Source organism: Strix uralensis, chromosome 3 (genome assembly GCF_047716275.1).
Source record: "Strix uralensis isolate ZFMK-TIS-50842 chromosome 3, bStrUra1, whole genome shotgun sequence".
NCBI classification, from domain to species: Eukaryota; Metazoa; Chordata; class Aves; order Strigiformes; family Strigidae; genus Strix; species Strix uralensis.
Genome location: NC_133974.1, coordinates 70,491,716 through 70,515,407, shown reverse-complemented (window position 1 = coordinate 70,515,407; position 23,692 = coordinate 70,491,716). Strand labels below are relative to the sequence as shown.

Below are 23,692 nucleotides of genomic sequence, written 5' to 3'. Positions count from 1 at the left end.
TTTCCATTTGTGCTACCTGTAAATAAAAGCACGTGACAGGAATGTTAAAGTTGCAGGCTACCCTGTGCAAGAGCTCAGCTAGGATTTCAAATGTGCCATCGCTCCAGTGCAATGGAGCATTCGATCCAAAATATGTTTTGGCTGGGTTGGGACAACAGGGCATCCACCAGGAGGGATGGGCTGCTAGGCAACACAGCTCCTGGTCAGCTAATCAGGACATCGGTATTCTTGCCCGAGTGGTGTTTCCTCCTGTAATGAGAATGAACTGAGATGGGGCAGCGATGGCTCAGGAGAGGCTGTGAGGATAAAAGTCTGAATGCCTTGGGTGCAACAGAGATGCTTCATTGTCCTCAGTGGGAGCCAGACTGGACTCCTACCTGCTGAAATATGGATCAGTGAAGCACATGTGGCGTGACTGAGAGAGGGGCTCTGCCGTGGTAGCCTCCCATGGGAGCTGTGGCCAGCAGGGCATGCATTCCGGTGTCACCCCACACAATCCCAGCTGTGCACAAGACTGTCCCCTCCCTGCTCAACCCCATCTGTTCCTGCCCTGCCGGTGCTGCACAAGCCTTGCCATGGCTTTTTAGCCTTTGAACGAATTTGTGCTATCTATCTGCAGTGTCTAGCATGTATCACACCATAGCACACTACCCATCCAGCAAAGCACTCTTCTTAGAGATGATCTATATGCCATATGGTATTATCACAATTCATTTAAAGTAATGTGACTTTGCAAGTATGGCCTTGGGTAGGCAGGAAAGTGTGGCAAAATAGGTTTAACACAGAGAAGTAGAAGTTCTCTCCAGTTAGCTTTATGATAATGAATGTCAAGACATGCTGTTGGAAGCAAGCTTGTGTCTGTATTCATGGTGCGTAGCCATGTATTGATTTTTATGGCGACATTGTAGCTGAAATTTTTAGAGAGGCATTCATTTTCTCATTAATATGCGGGTTGGATAGTGGCTAACAATAGTTTAGTTTAAGAAAAATCTATGTCAGCCATTAAAAGAGCTGCAAGACACTGAATGCTAATTTTTCTCCTCTACTTTAGGATTTCCTTTGGTATGTTTTCTCTTTTTGGAAGAAACAACAAAAACTTGCATATGAGCAAGCTAAATCTTGAGCTGTAAATGTTAAATGATTTTGTTTGGATGCTAGACATCTGACATACTGTACAAATCTGCTACTTAATTACCCCCTGTGGATTTGCAATCTTGTTGCAGCAAAACCACCCTTCCGTGGGACATTTTCCCTGCCTTTTGCCTTTCCCTTTCATAATTCATTGTTTCAAATTCTTTCCTTTTTACCTAACTTAAGACATCAAGGCTGGACAATATGAAGCATCTACCCCAAAGCAAGGACATAATTTTATCTTCAACTTATTCTCCCTTGGTATTTAGATTATCCATATTAAAGTACTATTAGCTAAAATAATAACATTAATTTGCATCCCTAGCTTTACTGTTCCATTGTATTTTCTGTATCTCTACCCATGTAAGGTTTCCACTTGGAGGCTATGTTTATGCCATGAACACAGCAAGGATATTGGTGATACTGAATAATTAAAAATAAGTGTACAACAACAGATTTAAATAGAGTAAAATTCTGAAATCCATACCCTTCAAAGGGAGTGTTGCCTAACTAAAGGATCTTCCAGAAATAAAAATTATTATTAATGACACCAATGTTTTATTCATCACTCTTCATCTGTACCTGTCTATACTGATTATAGATGGGGTCAGGATCACTATCTTAATGCACAGGGAGAGGTCATGGAACAGAAATGTGGAAGCACTCTCTAAACATGACACTAAGTGCCGGTCACTAGCATACACTCCAGCCCCCTGATCCCCAAGTCATTGGGCCTCCCAAGGAAGGACATGAAATTAAAAACAGAAGACAAACATCACTCTTACCACAGGTTTGTTGCCAGAAAACTGTGGCAAAGGGCACTGAGTGGCGTTGTCCCATTCCAAGTAGTGATCTTTACAGTAAGTGACATTGTGAAGCAGCAGGCTCTGAGGCGTCTGACCTCGGACAAGCTGACTTAAAACAAAAATGTTCATCAGTGATGTGCTTCTTTGCAAGGTTTTTGTGCATCTGTAGGTTTTGCACTAGTAGTTGAATGCAGATTCAGCCATAACTGAAAGTTCAAGAACTGGCCATTTCCACCCTGTTCGGCTCTCTTATTCAAATTACCTTTCCTTTAGCTTTGCCATGACTTTTTGACCAAATGCAAGAAGTGTGTTATAGTATTGATATACATCAATGCAGCTGAAGTGTGGACAGTCCTTGTGTAGAAAATGTACATTGTGCTGTTTGTGACAAAATTAGAATGATTTCTAAGTTCTTTGGAGCAGACACTTTGACCTCCTCTGTATATGAGCATCTGGTATTGTTTAGTAAAATAATAAAATTTAATAGTGACAGACCTTCTCTTTCCTTTGCTGCTTTCTAAATGCATTTTTAAAAGCTGCAAATAAAGTTGGAGAACCATAATTAGATGTATACTCTCTAAACATATTAAATTCTAGCTTCTTTACTTCTGAGAATATTAATAATGTGAATTTTCCCAAGCATATCAATCCTGACTGTTTAATTTAAATGGGTTTCAGCTGGTGTTGATTATGGGTAGAGAAGGAAGATTTTAATGGGGAAACCTATTTGTTTCATATTGTTTCTCTGAATTTTCCCTCCCATACTTACTTTGTTTCTACAATGTTAGCCTGTGCTGCCCACTAGTCTAACGAGACGAGGAGATAAGAAGTGCTGTCTTTTTCTACATGGCAGTGTCATCGGCTGCCACCAGTTCAGACAGAAAGGTAGAAAAGGAGGTAGGCTCGAGTGAGTTTTGTTCAGTCACCTGGGAAGGAGAAAGAGTTGGGAAGTGGATGAATCCTTGGGTTTTGACTCCTTTTCATAAATGGGGTAGTGGTAGGGACGTGCTGGGGCAACAGGGTGCTGCTCTGTTGGGACTGTGTTATGCAGTCCAGGGATTGTACCATGGTATGAACCAAACCTAGAAGGTGAGGAGGACCATGAGATTTACTCCAAAACTGCACTCCCTATCTGAATTAACATGTGAATGTAGATGTACCACTGTAGATTCACATTAACACTGTCACAAAGAAATGAGAAAAGGAAATGGGGGAAAGCACACAATGGATAAGAAGCAGAAGATGTCAGTGGAGCTGGAACCATAAGATGGAAATGTTTTCAGCACTAGGTACCTTCTTGCTCTCACTCTGCATAGACAGGGGATTTATCAGCCCCTGAGCTTCTTAGGGAGGCTCCCCTGACTCTGCTGTCCCTTGGAGTAAGAACCAGAGCCCTGTACCAAGAAGATGGACCTTCCTCTTGTGCTGAGGAACAGGGAGACAATCAGCAATCTAGCAGTCATCCCTCTCCGTAAAAGCCACCTGACTGGGCTAGTCATAAACTTGAGTTTATGTTTAAACTTCAGGAGAGAGAGCCACCCCACAAGAAGACCTAGATAGGCTGGAGGAGTGGGCTAACAAGAACCTCATGAAGTTCAAGAAGGAGAATTGTAAGGTCTTGCACCTGGGTAAACACAATCCAGGAGTGCAGCACAGACTGGGATCTACCTGGCTGGAGAGTAGCATTGTGGAAAGGGACCTGGGGATTCTGATGGACAAGCTCAGTATGAGTGAACAGCGCACTGCTGTGGCACAGAAAGCCAACAGGATACTGGGTTGCATCAACAAGGGCATCACCAGCAGAGATAAAGAAGTCATCATCCCACTCTACTCAGCACTTGTCAGGCCACACATGGAATACTGTGTTCAGATTTGGTCCCCACTATACAAAAAAGATGTGGACAGGCTGGAGAGGGTCCAAAGGAGGGCCACAAAGGTGATCAAAGGGCTGGGAAGCCTGCATATGAGGAAAGGCTGAGAGAATTGGCTTTGTTCAGCCTTGAGAAGACAAGGCTTGTGGGAGATCTTATCACCATGTTCCACTATTTAAAGGGTGGCTACAAAGAAGATGGAGACTCCCTTTTTACAAGGAGTCATAGGGAAAAGATAAGGGGTAGTGGGTACAAGTTACTCCTGGGGACATTCTGACTGGACGCAAGAGAAAAATTTTTCACCATGACAACAATCAGCCACTGGAATAATCTCCCCAGGGAAGTGGTGGATTCCCCAACATTGGACACTTTTAAGATTCAGCTGGACAGGGTGCTGGGTCATCTTGTCTAGACCATGGTTCTGCCAAGAAGGGTTGGACCAGATGATCCTTGAGGTCCCTTCCAACTGGGTATTCTATGGTTCTATGATTGAGTTGTTTGTTACTGTAGTCATTTAAACCTGGTTTGTAATATAGTGCCTACTGCTACTGCACAGTATTTCTCTACGGTAAGGAAATTTGGGGTTCTTTCCCCCACAGACAAAAAGGTCAAAACCACTGTTACATTTATGGATGCAGAGAATGGACACAGGGATACCCACCATAGGGTAGCTGACAGGCTTGTACAAGCTCTCTTACAAAATGCCTTACAAGAGCTGTGAGTGTAAGGTCTATCCCTTATTAATTTCAACCTACAAAGGTTTGATTCCTAATCTGTAATGCCCCCAGCTCCCAGGGATGAAAGTTCAGACTGATGCATTGATAAAGTGCAGATTGTAAAATGGTAGAAGGGTGATTGAAAGAACTACAATACACTTTTAGTCCTCAGAAAAGTGGTGTGTTTTAATTTCAAAATGCTTTCATTTTGCAATCTGTCTCCAAGCAAAGATCTCAGCAGTTTGTTAATGGAAAAGCACAGGATTATAGATTTGAATCATGTTTAATCTCAGACTGTGTACGTATACCCCATGTAGTTTATGCAGACACTTACCCCATGCCATGGATTATTAAACCAATGAAGAAAACCACAAAGAGGTGATGGGTATACCAGAACACCTCATAGCATGATCTTCTGATGAGCTCAGTGGATGAAGTAATGATCAGAATTAAAGCCACAGTTATCACAACTCCAGTTATTCCAGCTATGGTGGTTAGTGCCTCTCCTGTTGTGTTCTAAAATAAGAATACATCATTAGTACTAATATTAGTAGCTATTGTTGTTATAATAGTTTTTTTATTACTACTTCTGTTACTGTTACTGTTGTTACTGTTGCTTCTATTACATATGAAACCAAAATCTAAGATATATTTTCAGGATAGGAACAAAACCAGAACAAGACATGGAGGCAAGGCAAAGCTCCATTTTACCACAGAAAAGCATGGAAAAACATCCCTCTGCTCTATTTCCACTCAGGCTTATCCCAGACAGATGTGTAAATGTTTGCTGCCACTTATTTGTTTCAGGAATTGAAAGGAGGAAATTAGACAGTCTCATTAGTACTTTTATCTATTTTGCTTATGTAAAAGTGTCTCAGAAAAAAAGGAAAATGATTAGAGAAATGAGAAGATTAAACCTAGAGATGTGATAAGCAAAACAGCACTAGAAACCAGCTTATTCATGTGAGGGTGATAAAGTAAGGTGCTAAGACACCTGTAACCATAAAGGTGTGGGGCTCTTTTGTGCTTATTTTACTTCAAAGTTTGTGGGTTTTTAGCAAGCCTGAAATGGTGTATAAAAATGGCATGCTCTCTTTTACCTAGACAGCATAGTTCATTTCCCTGCTCAGAATCACAGAATCACAGAATCATCTAGGTTGGAAAAGACCTTGAAGATCATCTAGTCCAACCATTAACCGAACACTGACAGTTGCCAACTACACTATATCCCTCAGCGCTATGTCAACCCGACTCTTAAACGCCTCCAGGGATGGGGACTCCACCACTGCCCTGGGCAGCCCATTCCAACGCCTAACAACCCGTTCTGTAAAGAAATACTTCCTAATATCCAGTCTAAACCTTCCCTGGAGCAACTTGAGGCCATTCCCTCTTGTCCTATCACTTGTTACTTTGTTAAAAAGACTCATCCCCAGCTCTCTGCAACCTCCTTTCAGGTAGTTGTAGAGGGCGATGAGGTCTCCCCTCAGCCTCCTCTTCTCCAGACTAAACAACCCCAGTTCCCTCAGCCGCTCCTCGTATGACCTGTGCTCCAGACCCTTCACCAGCTTCGTTGCCCTTCTCTGGACACGCTCGAGTAATTCAATGTCCTTTTTGTAGTGAGGGGCCCAAAACGGAACACAGTAATCGAGGTGCGGCCTCACCAGTGCCCAGTACAGGGGTAAGATCCCTTCCCTGTCCCTGCTGGCCACGCTATTTCTGATACAAGCCAGGATACCATTGGCCTTCTTGGCCACCTGGGCACACTGCCTGCTCATGTTCAGCTGGCTGTCAATCAACACCCCCAGGTCCCTCTCTGACTGGCAGCTCTCCAGCCACTCCTCCCCAAGCCTGTAGTGCTGCTGGCTCCTTACATTTACGTGAAGATACTTTGGATAATACTTGCATTTATTTTTTAAAAGACGTATTTATATTTACATTTTTATGCTTGTCAGTGATGATACATTAATATGCTGGGCTAGAACATGTTTCTTCTTGTTCATGACTCACAGAAATAAGCACAGGTCTGTTACATCTGTCTAAACCCACCAAAATAAACAGAAGATGTATTTTGAACACAACAGTCAGATGCTGATCTCAGTTATAAAGTGCAAATCGTGAAGAACAGTAAAAATCTCACATGCAAGATGAAACTAAAGCTAGATATGCCAACAGAGTATAAATGAAGTCTCCATTTGGCCTGCAAAGCATATATATCTGTTTTCCTGGTGCTGATGCGCAGGAATGAAGGAGTTCAGCATGCCTTCTGGATCCTGAGTTGGTTCTACAGCTTAATACACTAGGAGAAATAAAGCCCTATATTGTACTTGTAAAGTGCACTCATTTGATATGGAAATCCTAGAGGTGATAAAATTCCACAATGCCATTTTTACAGTCATTTTTTACAGTAAAATCATTCTTTCAAATGTTCACACTTGACAGCACACAGTACATTTTCAAATTGGTGCCTCTGAAGAGTGTGTTCAGATCCTATTACATATTAACAGGATTGATCTAGGTGATATTTTGAACATTTCCACTACAGTGGCTAGTTTGAATGTTGAGATGAAACAAGGAAAAATGTCAAAGACACTTAGTACATTGCTACTACAAGGGTAGGATGAAACTGAAAAGAAAGCCTGAACTGTTGCTCTCAGAACTTTCTGAAGTTAGAAGCAATCTTTTATTTGCTTTCCTTCATAATTTATTAATTCTGAGTGTAGCTACTGGGACACAAGTGACTGATAAAAGACATAAATATTAGAGGTTAGAGTAAAATCTAGGCTGTAAATTGAAAGGTAATTGTAGGGCATATTACTGTGAGAAATCTGGGAAAAGATCTCAAAAAATGCTACCTTTCCTCCTCAAGGGTATTTAGGATCTTAATGTTAGTTAGAGGCCTACCTCACAATTATATCACCATGGGCTTAGTGAAGAAAAAAATGTATACTGAAAGATGGTAGGTTCGTGTTCAGACCTGTGAGCTTTGTTCTGTTCCTGGGGAACACCTCACGTGCATGTGGTGAGAGTGGGCACCAGGTGTACTGAAAGACTCTGCAGCTGGGTCCTTGGCTCACTGTCCTGTTCAAATAAACCTGACTACTTTGTCAACATCAACATGAAGACTTTTATATTCATACCACTGAGGCCATTAATTTGCTTGATCTTCTTCAAACTTCAGAACTGTTTACTTGTTTCTTTTGAAAGATGTAAAAATCACACTGTCTAAACTGGAAAGGAACTGAGGAAAAGCAGGACAAAATGTCTTCTAACTGAAAAGTACTATCAAATCCTACAGATGGTTGTCCAGCCATTGTCTCACTTTGTTTCTTGTTTCAGTGGAGCACACTACTAATTGAAAGAGCCCCACTCCGTGGTGTTCAATCAGTCTTTAGTGCACGCTGACTATGTGGAAATTTTCTAAAAAGCAGAAACAATATGTGTGGGAATCTCACCAGGACCATTTCAACCCTGCAGTATATAACAGTATACAACAGTGTACACAAGCAAACATATAACATAAATGTGATATATAGTATAATGGCATAAGGAAAAAGCTGATTGACTTTAGCGTGTTTGACATGCACACCTTGCAGAAAGACTCTGTTTATGTTATGAGTAATACAAGGAAGAGCTTATCATGCTGTTGTGAGAAGTGGGCAGGAGACACAGTCACTTTTTTCCCTGAAGCAAGCAGAACCTTTTATTTGCAGGGCTGAGGTGCCCATAGTCCTACTTGGCTCTGAAGAGCACACAGCGGCACTAGCTTCCCTGTGCACACTCTCCTATATGCAGCAAAAGCCTCCAGGTGGTTTTGCATGTGCTCTTCCCTGGGCAGCCACACTCAACATGTAACAAGGCAGAATCAACCCTCAGATTGAGAAGATACTGCACAACCATGGGGAGAGACAAACAGCAACTGTGAAAGAAATATTGTTATGTGCTATTGCTGGTTTCTTTTTTTCTTTCTGGAAAGAAATTGTGTTTGTTCCATGTACTGATAGTTTAGTTTAGTTTTTTTTTAAATTCTTTGCAGGTTTATTTCATTGCCTACTATTCACAACACTCCTTATTCCCCCTTCCATCTGTCTCCTGACAAACTAATTAAAATACTGTAGACATTTCTTTGAGCTTAGTAACCTGAAAATTGCAGCTCTGGGTAAGTGTTTTCAGCTGAAATTGAGGTTAACCTTTGGCAGCACCTTCTCGCTCTGGTTAAAAGGCTTTGAAATACAGTTTTACCGACAATAGAATCCACAGAGGAAAACTTTTTAGATGAGGAAAACCAAGAAGTGACAGCTTACAGTTTCATAGGTCCTGATTGGGTTCAAGTAGCTTTCATTTGGGCTCTTGCCAAGGCCAGAAAGTTTATTCTGTAACTCCCCGGCTTCCTTCGACTGGCTGGTATGATACCGCTCGATGTTGATCAAGTGGGCAACAATATGGATGGCTGCATGAGAGAAAGAGTAGTGTGAAATTACAGACACACTTGTATGTGTCCACAGTGCCAGGAGGAACTTCATTAAGCACACTATGAACTATTCGAAAAAGCTTGGGCATAAACTGAGAGTTTTGAAAGGGTTAAGCTGACAATAAAAGGCAAATTTTATCAAATATGTGTCTACAAGAGGAGAGGAACAGCTCCAGGGTCACCTCCCATGTTTACAATCAAGTGCCCTGCAGTCTTCAGTGTCATCAAAGAAGGACCTCTTGAGAGATGATATAAAGGTGTTTGCCTCTGATTTTAAACTGTTACAAATAAGGTAAACTTATTAAAATCCCTATTTTTTAAATTAATATACTAGGATATGACATGGTCTAATATTGCTATGCAGGACACTAACTTGTCGGTTTTAGGCATTGACCAGTTTGCAACTTGCACCAGGGATATTTAAGAGACGCATCCAAAATCTGTCCCCTATTAACAAGTAGCTATAGCAGAACTTTATGCAGGTGGAGCCTGGGGATACCACAGGAATTATGATTTTAAGGGAGAAGTCTGTATCACAGTGTTAGATCTGATTTGTCCTGAGCATCATATATCACCTTTACTTCTGGCCTGCTCCAAAAAGTATATGGAATAGTCAGTTTAAAAAAATGCCCTAGAGTGAAATAAGAACTCCCATGTAATTCCTTTCCTCAGTGGAACAATGGTAATTTCAAAAGGGGGAAAAAGAAAGGACTTTGTTTATTATTGGCTAACGTAGATAAAGCTGTAACCATGCTAGGTGCAGAGTTTCAGTTTTCAGTATGAGAGGTTCTTAAGTCTATTGCAAGAAAGTTGTAATTAATGCAAAATATTAAACACCAAAGAATGAAAAAATGACAATGAAAAATGATTATATGTTTACAGTAGAGCTATTAGGATATGCTATTTCTAGGATTTATCATTAACTTTCTGTTATCATCTCTCCTCCAGTGTTTTTCTGATCTTGTTCCTGACCATTCAAAAAACCTTTCTAAAAGGTAGTAAACCAGATATAATCTGCTTCCCTGAACAATATTCTCTCAAAAGAAGATTTATTTCCTCTTTTTTCCTTTTATTTTTTCTTTTTTCTTTTCATTTTTTTCTTTTTGTCTCTTTCATCTCTTCTTTCTTCTCTCTTCTTCCTTCTTTCTTCTTTTTCTTTCTCCTTCTTTCTTTCCTCTTTCTTCTTTCTTTTTTTTTTCTTTTTTTAATTGTAACTATTTGCACAAAAGTAATGTCTTACTGTGCTAGTCACTGTGTAATCATAGATGACAACACAGGATTAAATGCATAAGGACTTTGGTATTCCTAAATCTTCTGCATGCTGGAGTCCAGCTCCTCTGCAGTGCATGGGGAGAGCTGTGGGCATAGGAATATGAGTTAAGGTAGGGTGCTGGCCATGGAAATGCTTAAGACAGCCAGTGCAAAAAGGTAGAAGATTGCAGTCTTCTCCCGAACAGTAGGCTAGCCCATGTGTCCAGGCTGGAGAGAGATTATTTTCACTCTTCTTCTGAGGTGATCCTTTGAGAGCAGTAGATGTGCTGTGGTTGGTTGACTGTCAGGTTGCACTTCATTCAAAACATAATGTTAGCTTAGGGACTCCCCGCTGCCACTCCCTAACACCTGCTTCACCTCATTGCCCCATGCTTAGATACTCACTGGGAGATGAAAGACCTATTTTAAAATCCTTGTTACATTAAATTTAAAGTAGGGCTTTAAACCAAATCACGTCTTAGTCACTGGGCTGACTGGTTATTCTCCTGTGAGCTGTCTTCTGATGAAACCCTTAATAAAAATAATCAAATATTTATTGACACAGGCATCCCAAGTGAATATTCTGAGCACCCAAACTGCAAAATCAAGCTCCCATTTTTTCTGAATCTTTGGCCCAATGAATAATAAATTATTTATACAAGCTGGAATAGCTTCAGCAGAATGGAGACTGAATCCAAATGGGTATGAACTGCACAGAGATAAAATGAGCCTGGAAATTAGAAGACGGATTCAAGTCATCAAAGGAATGAGACTCTAAAATAACCTTTCAATAAATGGGATAATGGGATCAAGCAATCTAAGCAGCTTTCAGCTGAAGGTTGGTCATTTTATGAAATAGCATATATGACTTGACTGTGAACATTAGAGGGTATTGAACTCAGTGACCTGGCATGTCCTGCGTATGTTGTTATGGATTAGGTGCTGCATGTGAAACAACCTGGCCAGTGTCAGGTGGGAGATGCTCCCTGGAGCCTATGTGTAAGAGAAAGCGCCCAGCACCTTGGCAGCACCCTGACACTGGAAGGAAGGTTGCAGAAAACCACAAACAGCAAGTGAAATGTGTGGATTCAGACTGTAAAAACCCAAAAGCCTGAGAGGCTCTGAGCTTCAGGGTTTAGGTGGCAGCTGTGTGGGGGCTGTGGCAATCTGTTCCCCAGTGTACAACTGATATATAAGCAGTATATAAACACTGTTTATGTATTTAAGTGTAACAGCACTTTTAAGTGCTGAGTGGGAAGCAGGGGGAGCTGTTCCTACAAGGGGCTTCTTTCAGAACAGATGTTTTGGCCTGTTAAGGATGTTATCAGATCCAGCTGGAAAGGAACCAAGTCATTGCTTGACAAGGACCTGATTTCTCTGTCATCTGAAAGACCTCACTTGGAGGATGGGGTGCAGGGTAATGGACTGCTGTGTGTGGCAGGTTCTGGAGTTACATGCTGCATGTAGTCTGGTACTGGATGGAGGGAAAGAGGAGAGAGATGGAAAGCCCTGGCAATGAATCTCTGAGTGGACTTCTACTGAGCAGTTATATCTTGGCATCTGCTATTGATTACTGCTGCAATAAGTAATGGTACTTGGGCCTCTTGTCCTCTATACCTGCAGGATGCTCTTTATAAGTCCTAAGTGATGTAAGAGTCACCATAGCCTTGGGACCAGGTGAGCTTCACACAATTGTGATCCATAGTGTTGTTTTACCAAGGGTCCCCTGCAGCAGGTTTTGGACTATCCTTGCTCACTTAAAATAACAACACTGATTAGAGGTGGTGGTTCGAATCTGTGTTCAGAGCATAACACACTCTCTATCCTTCACCTTCAAAACACATATTTTTTAAAAAGTGATACTGCAGATTGTGAAATCTTCATGTGAAATGATGACATTTCTGTTGTTTAGAAGGCTATGAAATCTTGCACTTTCCTCTAAGTGCAGGATTGTACTTGATTTGTACAAACTCCAGTCATGTCAGCAGTGACAGGAAACTTCATGCTATCTGGTATATGCCGAGTGTTGAGAATGGAATGAGGTGGTAGTTTCTTCCAGACACAGGTCCACGTTTCTTAACAGAGTATTTTCAGACTTGAACAGGAAAAAACTGTGGGTTGAGTAGACAGAGCTTCTCAAGAAGGTCTCAAGTCTAAGGTTTAATGAAGGGTAATCATGTTGCAAATTTTCCCTGGAAGAAGAGATCTGCTTTCTGCAACTTCACAGAATCACAGAATCATCTAGGTTGGAAAAGACCTCGGAAATCATCTAGTCCAACCATTAACCTAACACTGACCATTCTCAACTACACCATATCTCTCAGCGCTATGTCAACCCGACTCTTAAACACCTCCAGGGATGGGGACTCCACCACTGCCCTGGGCAGCCCATTCCAACGCCTAACAACCCGTTCTGTAAAGAAATACTTCCTAATATCCAGTCTAAACCTTCCCTGGAGCAACTTGAGGCCATTCCCTCTTGTCCAATCACTTGTTACTTTGTTAAAAAGACTCATCCCCAGCTCTCTGCCACCTCCTTTCAGGTAGTTGTAGAGGGCGTTGAGGTCTCCCCTCAGCCTCCTCTTCTCCAGACAGAACAACCCCAGTTCCCTCAGCCGCTCCTCATACAACATGTGCTCCAGACCCTTCACCAGCCTCGTTGCCCTTCTTTGGACATGCTCGAGTAATTCAATGTCCTTTTTGTAGTGAGGGGCCCAAAACTGAACACAGTAATCGAGGTGTGGCCTCACCAGTGCCGAGTACAGGGGTAAGATCCCTTCCCTGTCCCTGCTGGCCACGCTATTTCTGATACAAGCCAGGATGCCATTGGCCTTCTTGGCCACCTGGGCACACTGCCTGCTCATGTTCAGCTGGCTGTCAATCAACACCCCCAGGTCCCTCTCTGACTGGCAGCTCTCCAGCCACTCCTCCCCAAGCCTGTAGCGCTGCTGGGGGTTGTTGTGGCCCAAGTGCAGCATCCGGCATTTGGCCTTATTGAAACTCCTACAGTTGGCCGTAGCCCATCGTTCCAGCCTGTCCAGATCTCTCTGCAGAGCCTCCCTACCCTCGAGCAGATCAACACTCCCACCCAACTTGGTGTCATCTGCAAATTTACTGAGGGTGCACTCGATCCCCTCGTCTAGGTCATCAATAAAGATGTTAAACAGGAGTGGCCCCAAAACCGAGCCCTGGGGGACACCACTCGTGACCGGCCGCCAACCGGATTTAACTCCATTCACCACCACTCTCTGGTGGGCACGGCCATCCAACCAGTCTTTTACCCAGCAAAGCGTGTGCCCATCCAAGCCACGAGCAGCCAGTTTCACCAGGAGAATGCTGTGGGAAACGGTGTCAAAGGCCTTACTGAAGTCAAGGTAGACAACATCCACAGCCTTTCCCTCATCCAATAAGCAGGTCACCCTGTCGTAGAAGGAGATCAGGTTTGTCAAGCAGGACCTGCCTTTCATAAACCCATGCTGACTGGGCCTGATCATCTGGTTGTCCTGCATGTGTTGTGTGATGGTACTCAGGATGAGCTGTTCCATCAGCTTCCCAGGCACCAATGTTAAGCTGACAGGCCTGTAATTTCCTGGATCATCCTTCCGACCCTTCTTATAGATGGGCATCACATTGGCCAATTTCCAATCTGTCAGGACCTCCCTAGTCAGTCAGGACTGCTGGTAAATGATGGAGAGCGGCTTGGCAAGCCTTACTTAACCTAGTAAGATTTTTCTACAGGCTATTAAAGGACACCATTTTGTTCATCTGCATATCGTTCTGCTTCACTGTGTTACCGTCAGTGGAAACACCATCATACTCTCTTCTTTGGGATTTACCACATCTTCCCTTTTGCGTGACATTCCCTCCAGCTTTCATCTAACAGGTAGAGGATATTGCAAGTGTTGACGACTTCCAGAATAAAAAGTGGAGGTCTTTTTTGCAAGTTATTCTGTGGTAGCTGTTAAAGTACAGAGTATAATGATACAGTGGAAATTATTAACATTCAAACTAATGATGTACTGAATACGCTGGTTTACCTGAGTCTCCCATGATCTTAAATATTGCCTAGAGTGTTATTAGATTAATACTTCTGATGATTTTTTGTATGGTGCTAGGAAAAAATGATGCAATCTAAAAGTGAATTATAGCTGGATGGTAAGAGTAATGCAAAGATCTAATTCCATTTTCAGTGTGGTTCATTTAATGTACAATAGTTGTAGCAGACTAAAAAGTCTGGCACTGGATACACTGCCATTAGCTAAAATATTTTATATCCCTAAAGTGCATTTTCTGAAAGTCCTCTGCATCTGCAGTGTATGGAATTTACTAAGCAATTCCAAAATTAATATGTAGATTTGTGAAATCTGAGCTTACAACAGTTGGGTTTTTTCCCTGCACCACTTAGGTAAGTTAACCATGAGAGCAAAGTTTAAGGGACTACATCTCAGGATTTTCAGTTTTATTTTTTTTCCTTATTCTACAGGGCCAAACATAAAGTACAGAATAAATCATGCAATCTTTTAAACAAAGTCTTTTTTTATAACTGTGCATGAAGACTGAAGGATTTGGACTGCTGTTCTTAACATCTGGAATGTCTGAAGCACTTAACATACATTAATTTGTATTTGACCCTGAGATGTTCTATCTAGTCCACCTCTGAGATCAAATAAAAGGTTTTATTGGAAGGAGGGAGGGAGGAAAAGGGTTGCTATTAGAGCATGGTGTTTACTGTACGTATTCTTAAATACAAGGAGATGTAATTAAATTATCTTGAAAGTCTGGTCAATTTAGCTAGTCTTATTCAGCCAATTGTGCCTTCAGTGAAGCATGCACAACTCTCATTGAACTAAACAGAAATTGCTTGTGTTTATCTGAGGAAAAGATTTCGCTCTCTTTTTCTGCATGCCTGTACAGGATAATAATCAAATTGGAGCTTGCTGCTAGCAGTTAAATGTTTTGGTTAACCAACCCATCATGATAAAATCAAAGGGTCAAATCCTGGCCTTTCTGCCCGCAGTGAAGTGAACAGCAGCTAACCCAGGCACAGGGAAGTCTGTTCCTGACCAAGCCTGGGTTCTTTTGCCACCCACTGCCTTGTGTCTTTTCCAGTTACACAGAACCCTTAATTCAGCTTCATGCTATCTTTGTGGACTGAAAAAGTGCAGGTTATATACAAATTACAACAATATTGACCACCAACAATATTGACATACTTACATTTGATTTTTTTTTTTTTTTAGAATGGTTATAAACATCAAAGAAGAACATGACTTGGACCATTTTTTATGCTAGCTGGAAGCTTATAATCTTTAATTTAATGTAGTTTCCTTCCTAGTACTTGCACTAAGTCTAGATTTAAACAATCTGACTGAAAAAGAAAATCAGTTTAATGGAAATTTGGTTTTCTGTAATTTCTAAAAGTACAACACTGAGATATCAGCTAAACTTCTTTTGAAGATAATCATGTTTCCCTGAAATCTTCATCGCTTACACAAAAATGGTACTCAGATCACCAAAGCCCTTCACATAGCCACCACCACCAAAATGTAGTTGAAAATTGAAAGGTTTTCCAGTATTTTTAGCTATAGATATTTCAGTGCTTGTCAGAAAACAAACACACCTGGTATCACTATACTTCTGTCTGCATTCTTCATGTTTTTAAAGAAAATCACACTGCTGGAATTTTTAAGGAGCAGGAACCACCATTTCAAACAGCCTAACTACAAAGAACCTCGCTGTCCTTCCCCTACTTTCCCTTAATTGCTTGATTCAATAGTTCAATATCATTCAAAGACTGTTGAAACAATATATCTATATAATCTTTCTGTAAACATCAAAACAACACAAGAAGTGGTTTGCTCTTCAAAATACGCACTGTATGCCAATGTAAAAAAAAAAAAAACATTTCCCCCCAACACTCCCCACTTCAGAAAATGTACGAATGTACTTTCTTATGAGGATAAAAGCAATCCAGTAAGAAAGAGGAGTTGTACAAAATGTTATTTACTATCTCTTGTAGATATCTTTAGGTTTCAGACAACTGCCCCTCAACTGCAAAGTCTTTTTTGTATTAGAAAGCATAGAATGATTTGCACTGATCAAACTGAGAGTGCATGAAACTATGATTTTATTCTAGCAGAGTTACAGGTCTATAAGGAAGATTTATTAGCGGGTGAATAACTCCCAGACAGCTCTTATCACAGACAGGCATGCAGAACGCAGGAAGCCAAACTAAGCAGAATTCCCTTTACTGAATTTTCAATGATGCCCTTGATTATAGATAGCATTGTTTACTCTCTCTCTTTCCTCCAACTTCCCTCTTCCACTAGTCTCTAATTATATCCCTTTATGACCTGACCAATTAAAGCCTGCTCTTGAATTTGTATTAGAGCTGATGAAAAATTAAAGGTACAGATGTACTTTTTCCAAGGCCATGCGCACCTCAGCTGAGCTGGCTGCCTGTTAGAAGCCAGACAATACTAATGTTGCACTGACTATTTTTAGCATGCTATTAAATAAATATGCTGGAATAACACCACCTGGCAAGCTGAGATGAATACATCTTACTTTAATAATAAAGGAGTCTACAATTTTATATTGTGAGGCTAAGCTTACTGATCTGATCTGCAAATTGGTTTAACTTCTTGCTGCCACATTTAGGCTATTGATCATAGAGGGGAGAACATTCATTTAACTAAGAATTACTAAATTGCAATAGACTAATAGGAGTTGACAATGGTTTGTGTAACAAGAGGCAATATAGGTAGTACTTGGATAAATAATGCGTCAGTTGAGAGGAAAACAGCATCTACACATCATTTTATCACTGTTAGATTTTATAAAAAGGGACTCAATATACTTGTGATACCTCCTTACTCTGAAACATTGCTTTCCTGTCACAATATGTGCTGTAGATTTTACTTTTTCTATGAATTTGAAATGTAATTGCATGCAAACGAGTTTCTAGCCATTCTTTACCCAAGTCTGACTATACAGTGATGTAGAGTTTTCCTAGATATGATAGTTGTTTCTCACTTGTCTGATAGGGAAGCATGAGTTCATAAGTTGTCATGTTTTGCTCATTAGACTTCCCTGTATTTTGTTCTCTTCCTCAAATAGCTCATCAACTATTTGTCCATTTTATATTCCAGAAAAAACCCCAACCCAAATAACAACTCAACAACAAACCCTCATTTTCTCCCTCGAGAGCGACAGAATTAAATAATGGTGCTGTCATTTGCCACATTTCCCTATGTTGTGTCTTTTTCCTCGGAATTACTGAAGGCATAAAGTAATCACTTTTCTGAAAGACTTGCACTTCCCAAACTGTCCACCTTAATGCACTAGCAAACATTTTTATATTAATGTAAAAACAAAAAACATAAAAGGTTTGACTGTGCAGTTTTGCTTTCTTTTTGGAGCATGACAAATTATACACGGAGTAGAAGTTGGTTAATTTACATTCCTGGGTTGATTTGTTAATTAAAGAAACAATGTTGCATTCTGTAGGAATCTGCTTTATGCTGAAACTGAACTCTGATAAATGAATGGACATGACAGATAAGTAAATCATCATAATACACTATAAGATGCATGTTCTCATCCCCCAGCCTTCCCCTCTTAATTCTTATACAAAGGACAAATTTTAGCTATTGATTCCTGATGGCAATCAGGAATCAATATTCTTCATATTCTTGTCTCACTGCATGGGGACTTTAACAGCCTATACACACAAAAGCAGCTCCCTCATGTATGCTGAAAAAAATATTGGGACCAGGATTCACCTGGACAGCCTGGAGGCAGAACTGTTACCCTGCAATATCTTATGTTTGCAAATTACCCTGATTATTCCTGTGTCTCCTTCATGTTTTCTGAGAGAACTATCTGCTCCAGATACCTCTCCATCTCTATGTGCTTATGTCCTTCCTCATGTTACCTTTCGTTCTTCCTTCTTTGCACATCCCTGTTCCCAATGCTATCTTCTGTTCCCCTCATGTCCTCTGAATTCCTACAAGCTTCAGTCTTCTCCAGATCCCTTAATGACTTGGGGAACAGAAAGGTGCCATGTCCTCTTCCCAGTCAGGCGAACAAACATCTGTAGCTCAGTAAGTCACTAAGACCAGCAGAACAGATAACTTTTGATCTCAAGATGCAGTTTTCCCCTCAAGGGGACCATTAGCTCCCTGTACCCATCACCTATTAAAAAAATATATATATTTAGGAATTTAATGTTTTTGAGACAGCTCCTTGTCTCAAATTCAGATTAAATTTATTACCTGGTTGAAAAATTGTTGAAGAATATGTAGTGGTGGACAGATGAGCAGTGTGACTCGTGAGCACCATTTCCTTAGGAAATCAAACTGTAATGTTATGTCACCTCTGCAAACATCTACTCTCAGGGATTTAATGAAAGTTATTTACATTAAATGTTAAGAGCACACAAGCTGGTCACATTAACTAAATGTAACTAGTAGTTACTATCCAGGTTGAAAGTTATTGACTTAAGAATCAAACTTTTCTTAAGCAAAAAAAGTTACAAATGGTTAACCAGATGGGACTGCTACACCTATTTAAAGCTGCAGTCATCAAATGATGCACTAAAATAGCACATCTCAGAGCTGAGGGGGATTACAGCATTAGGCAGCATCACTGTGAAATTCAAAACATTTCAAAGGCAAAGAAAAAAAAAGCTTACTTGCATTTACAGCTATTCCATAGGCAACCATCTTGTGAAATGCGATGTTTTTGTCAAGCTGTCTCCTCAGTGCTCCTCCACAGCACTTGGTGAAAAAGCAGACCTTGTTTTATATCATTCCTATTACTATTTGCAGCTCACATTTTGGATAGGAGAAGAGAAGAGTTCAGTACATTTAAAAATGGAATGCTGAAGGAATTCAGTGGAAGTTTTGGGCTAACCCTAACTTTGGGGCTCAGGTAACTTCAGCGTAGTGACACTCCAGGATTTCTTAAGCTATTCAGCCTATGTTGGGGCTCAAAAACAGGTTTGATAATACTCTACTAAATTTATCTGTGATTTGTGAGTGGTTTCTCTGAGCTGGTGATTAACTAATTTGCTGGTATAAGGATGCCAGGCTGGGCCACCACTGCTTTGCAAGCTTAGGTTTAGCTGCATGAACACAGCTGAACTGCTGGCAAAGACAGCTGGCAATGGGAACATTTTTGCTGCTTTCATGAAATGCACACCCCAGGAGGGTGAGGCTGTCTAGACCTCAGGTGGTTGCACGCTGATGTGTTACTGAGCTGTCTTCCCATTATCGGAAATGCTTGGCGGTGGTGTGCTCATGGCCAGCTGAGTGCCTCTGTGCAGAGCCAGCCTGGGGCCGGGGCGGGCGGCCATCAGCCAAAACTAACACGGTCTGCTGGAACCTAGACAGCCCTCGCGGGCCTAATTCATTCTCTGAATGGTGTTGTGGGTGTCTGGATTGCTCACTTGACCTGGCACAGTGCCATGCCATGCCAAAGGTCCTGGCATTTATCCATGTTGTTTCCCAGCTAATAAATCTTCCAAAAATCTGGAGAACCATGGGTGCAATGCCAAGACACGGCACCTCCTCAGAGAATCACTGGGTCCAGTCCCACGCTGACCATGCTGGAGACAGTCAAGCTGCTCTGTACCATGCTCCTGAAGAGCAGAATATTGTTCAGAAGAGCAAAATACTGGTTATATGTGAGAAGAGTTCCAGTTCTCTGAGTTCTTACTCAGCACCTAAGTGGGCATGCATATATTTTATGTTAATTCACAAACTGATTCAGAAGTCCAATAAGACTTTTTTTCTTAAATGCTCAGTTCCTGAACTCAAACAATGATAAACCAGTGTTGATTCCCAGCCTAAAGACTGCTTGAAACGTATCTCTAATGCTGAAGAAAAAAAAAGGCAGAACTCAAATAAGAACCAGCTTACAATAAAATAAATTAATGTTATGATTTCTAAATTCCTGTTGTTCTTGGAGGCATGAAGTGATCAGTGATTTTTTACCCAAACATGTAGTATTGGAATTGCTCTGACTTTAATAATTCACTGCAAGTTGAAGCTATAGCTAGTAGAGCTAAAGCCTTAAGTACTTCCTATGCATGATGCCAAGGTTAATGTAAAGGCCTCTGAGCAGATGACCACTCAGTTACAAAAACACGTTTACAAGAAAGAAAGATCTGAATGGTGGCCACTCAGCAGAAGGCTTTAGACATGTTCCTTATTATCCTTATGACACTTTTATCTATCTGTACTTTTCTCTCTCCAATTTTCACTTTGTAACTACACAGGATACACATGATGGATACGTATTTTCTCCATTTGGCCAAACTGCATTATTACGTCCATTTTTTGTAGCTCCTCACTTTTCATTTCATGACACCATGTTATGCAGCGACTGCCAAAATCAGCATTGCCTTTAGAGCACTGTGTTAAACAAGCCATTTTTTTCTCTTCAGTCATGAATACTGACAATTTGAATGGTAATAACTAGGCAATAGTGTACAGACTTCTCTGTCAAAAATTAAAATTCTTTGGAAAATGTTTGATATGGATAATACTGCTGAACTACAGAAATAAAAAAGGGTGGATAATATGGCTATTTGAGAAATGGTACTTACAATGCTTGCTCCTCTTAAGAGTGAAGTAAGGTTTCTACTGACTGGTAACAGGATTAGCATGCAGTTAAAATTAAGGCACGTTGCAGAAGCCCTTGCCCAAGCCAGGGTTGACTGTACATATAACAGTATAAAGAAATTAAATTACAAGCTTGGTATAGAAAGAGCAAAAGAAAGAAAATACTGTATTAACATTATACTCTTATATGGGAAAATCACTGTTGAAGCATCAAAAAGATTATTATGAAGGATGTAAATAAAATCAGACTATGCATACATTCTTCTTGTGGAGCCCTTTAACAGTCAAACTCATACTTACTCCCAGCATAATCCGTGTATAAATGTAAGCATCTTCATCTTCATACCAGTGGAAGGTATCAATAAACAAATAGAAATTCAGTCCCAGCCACACCAGCTGCAAAGCAGACAGGCTACAGATTAGTGACACTTACAGTATTTTTTGATGCATATAAAACTGGTTATGGTTACAGTTTTAAAAGTATCTAAGAGATACTTCAAAATCAGTGTGCTATGCAGTTCTTGATCACAGATGATAGAAATCACAAATGTCTGCTGGAATGAGGCTATCTTTTAGCAAATGCAGGATTACAGTCCTATCCCCACATCCCCAATAGAGGATATAGATGACATTTACTGTGTGATGGTAAACTTGATCTTAAACACAGGGCTTAGCCTGGTCTCTAAAAAGGCAATAAAAGCTAAAATTAAAGAATTCCAGAAATGGAGGGAGTTAGGAGTTGAAGAAATTCCTTTCTCTGCCCCCCATACTCAGTTCACCAAAACCTCTGAAAAAAAATCAGTATATAATTTCAATTACAATTGCAACCCCATTCCCTTTATCTGAGGACTAAAGTACACAGACTTAAAAATAATTAAAAATAAAACAGTAAGACTTTAAATTGTTTTTAAGACTAGTTATAAAAAGGCTGCTGAATATTTTATAGCAAGTTTTACATTAAGCTTGGGAGTATTACTGTAAGCAAACCATAAAATGTCTTTTAAACAAGCTTAAAATATTTATATATATATCCAATTAGATTTTTTTAATGCTAAAAATACTCACTAATAACAGCACTGAGAGTTTTTCATTCAAAATCCAGCATCCCATCCTGAGTGTCTCTCCCTATGCTAGCAGCAGCTGACTCTTGCCTTCCAGTGTAACCTGAGTTCTCTGTCCATTTCTCAGGCTTTTCTACTAACTCCTTTTGTCTTTAGATTTTAATAAGCACCTAGTGGGAGCAGGAGCTCTCTCTAGGAATTTTCTAATTAAGAACTGCCTGACAAGAACAGATCACCCAAGTGACATGTCTCATGACCTGTGTAAATAAAATGCTGGTCATTGTCCAGTTCTTTCTCTCTCCAAAGTTATTTCTCAGCAAATGAGAGATGCTGTCATTAAATTGTCCTCTTCTACTAGCATTTATTTAGGTGGGTTTTTTGTTTTGTCTTTGCAGTTTGAAGAGAGTTCAGCATCTCTTCATCATTTGTCTTTTAATTTAGTAGCAAATGGGAGCATCCCTTATGTGTATATAAGATGGGAGCATTGCTAAAAGATCTTGGGAGTGGCAAAGTCATTCAATCACAAGTTGGGAACTGTCAGAATAAGGGGTGCCCTTCTAACATTCTTATGGATTTCTGGCAAATATAGATTTTGGCAATGTTAAAATGCATGATAGTTTTTCATTCAGTTGGCTGCAGTCATAAAATAAGCAGTTACTTTTTCTTTCTTCTAGTCACATTGTTTGGTGTATGGACACAAATCCTACTTCCTTCTCTCCCTGGTAGGAGAAAAGAAGTAACAATTAATTTCTCCTGGGCTTCTTGGTCAAGTCTCACAAACATTGGTTGCCTTCACCCACGACCCATGAGGTGAAGAGAGGATGCCTGTTTCAGAGGTCTGAGCACAGAGGGGTTAGGAAAAAACATGACCCTTACTTGTGCATGTGGCTTGAGCAGCCTGGCAGGTGCTGTGGCTCTCCATGTGCCTCAGACCCTGCTCCCACGTTTTGTCTGCAAAGTCATGTTGCTTTGGCAGGACTTAAGGTACTCAGGAAATACAAGCCTCTTCCAAATACAATCCACAAACACTGCCCAGGGCTAAAGCTTACCCACCTTTTTTCAAGATTTGTTTTTGTTTATAAAACCATATGTTCCTGTTCCTCTGGGTTTGTCCTGAGGACTGTTAAGCCTACTTCCTTCTCCTCAGAGGTTTACTCCTGTAAGGATCTAACAAGCTACCTGCAAAAATGAGTCAGCAGGATTCAATACCTCTCAGCAAGATCAAAACTTTTTAACAGGCCAGTGTAACAGAGAATGCTGTTAGTCTGTTCAAGACTTTTCTTTAGTAGGTGGTTATATGAGCAGCCATCACCATGATTATATTCAACATGAAGAACACAATTTCTGATTTGCCTTTACTAAGAGGCAAGAGTAATTTGTTGACTTTTCTGCATTTTTCCAGAGGGAAATCCCTTCCCCTTGGCCTCCCTTACATTGTGGAACTGGCAACAATTTGGGTAAGGGAGAGATTGCTTTGAAACATGGTCCGTTCTACTGCATGAAGGTCCTCCTGGATGACCAGGTCTCAGCTCCTCTGTTGTCCTGTCCTGGTGAGTACTCTGCATTTACTCTTGGCTCCCCTTGCCACAAGCTGTGCAAACTCTTCCTGTAGTAATCTCATTCCTTCCCCAGTAATACCATTTTCTTAAGGCCTTCCTGACTTGGCTGCAAAGGAGATCTTTCTGTGACAAAATAGCTTAAAATTTCTTAAAGTTGAAATACTATTAAGCTCAGCTACTTTTTAAACCAGTGCTAATGAC

General features: G+C 40.6%; 1 protein-coding gene across 1 annotated transcript in view; it reads right to left on the bottom strand.

Annotated features, from left to right (window-relative positions):
- Positions 1–21,981, bottom strand: part of NOX3 (NADPH oxidase 3) — a 42,613-nt gene extending 20,632 nt beyond the window's left edge. The window contains exons 1-7 of the mRNA XM_074864791.1: positions 21,937–21,981; positions 21,172–21,267; positions 20,856–20,966; positions 18,939–19,023; positions 8,826–8,971; positions 4,859–5,040; positions 1,917–2,046 (exon numbers count right to left, since the gene is read on the bottom strand). Of these exons, the coding sequence (XP_074720892.1) occupies positions 1,917–2,046; positions 4,859–5,040; positions 8,826–8,971; positions 18,939–19,023; positions 20,856–20,966; positions 21,172–21,267; positions 21,937–21,981 (795 nt within the window). The remainder of the gene's footprint in view (positions 1–1,916; positions 2,047–4,858; positions 5,041–8,825; positions 8,972–18,938; positions 19,024–20,855; positions 20,967–21,171; positions 21,268–21,936) is intronic.
- Positions 21,982–23,692: the final 1,711 nt, after the last annotated feature.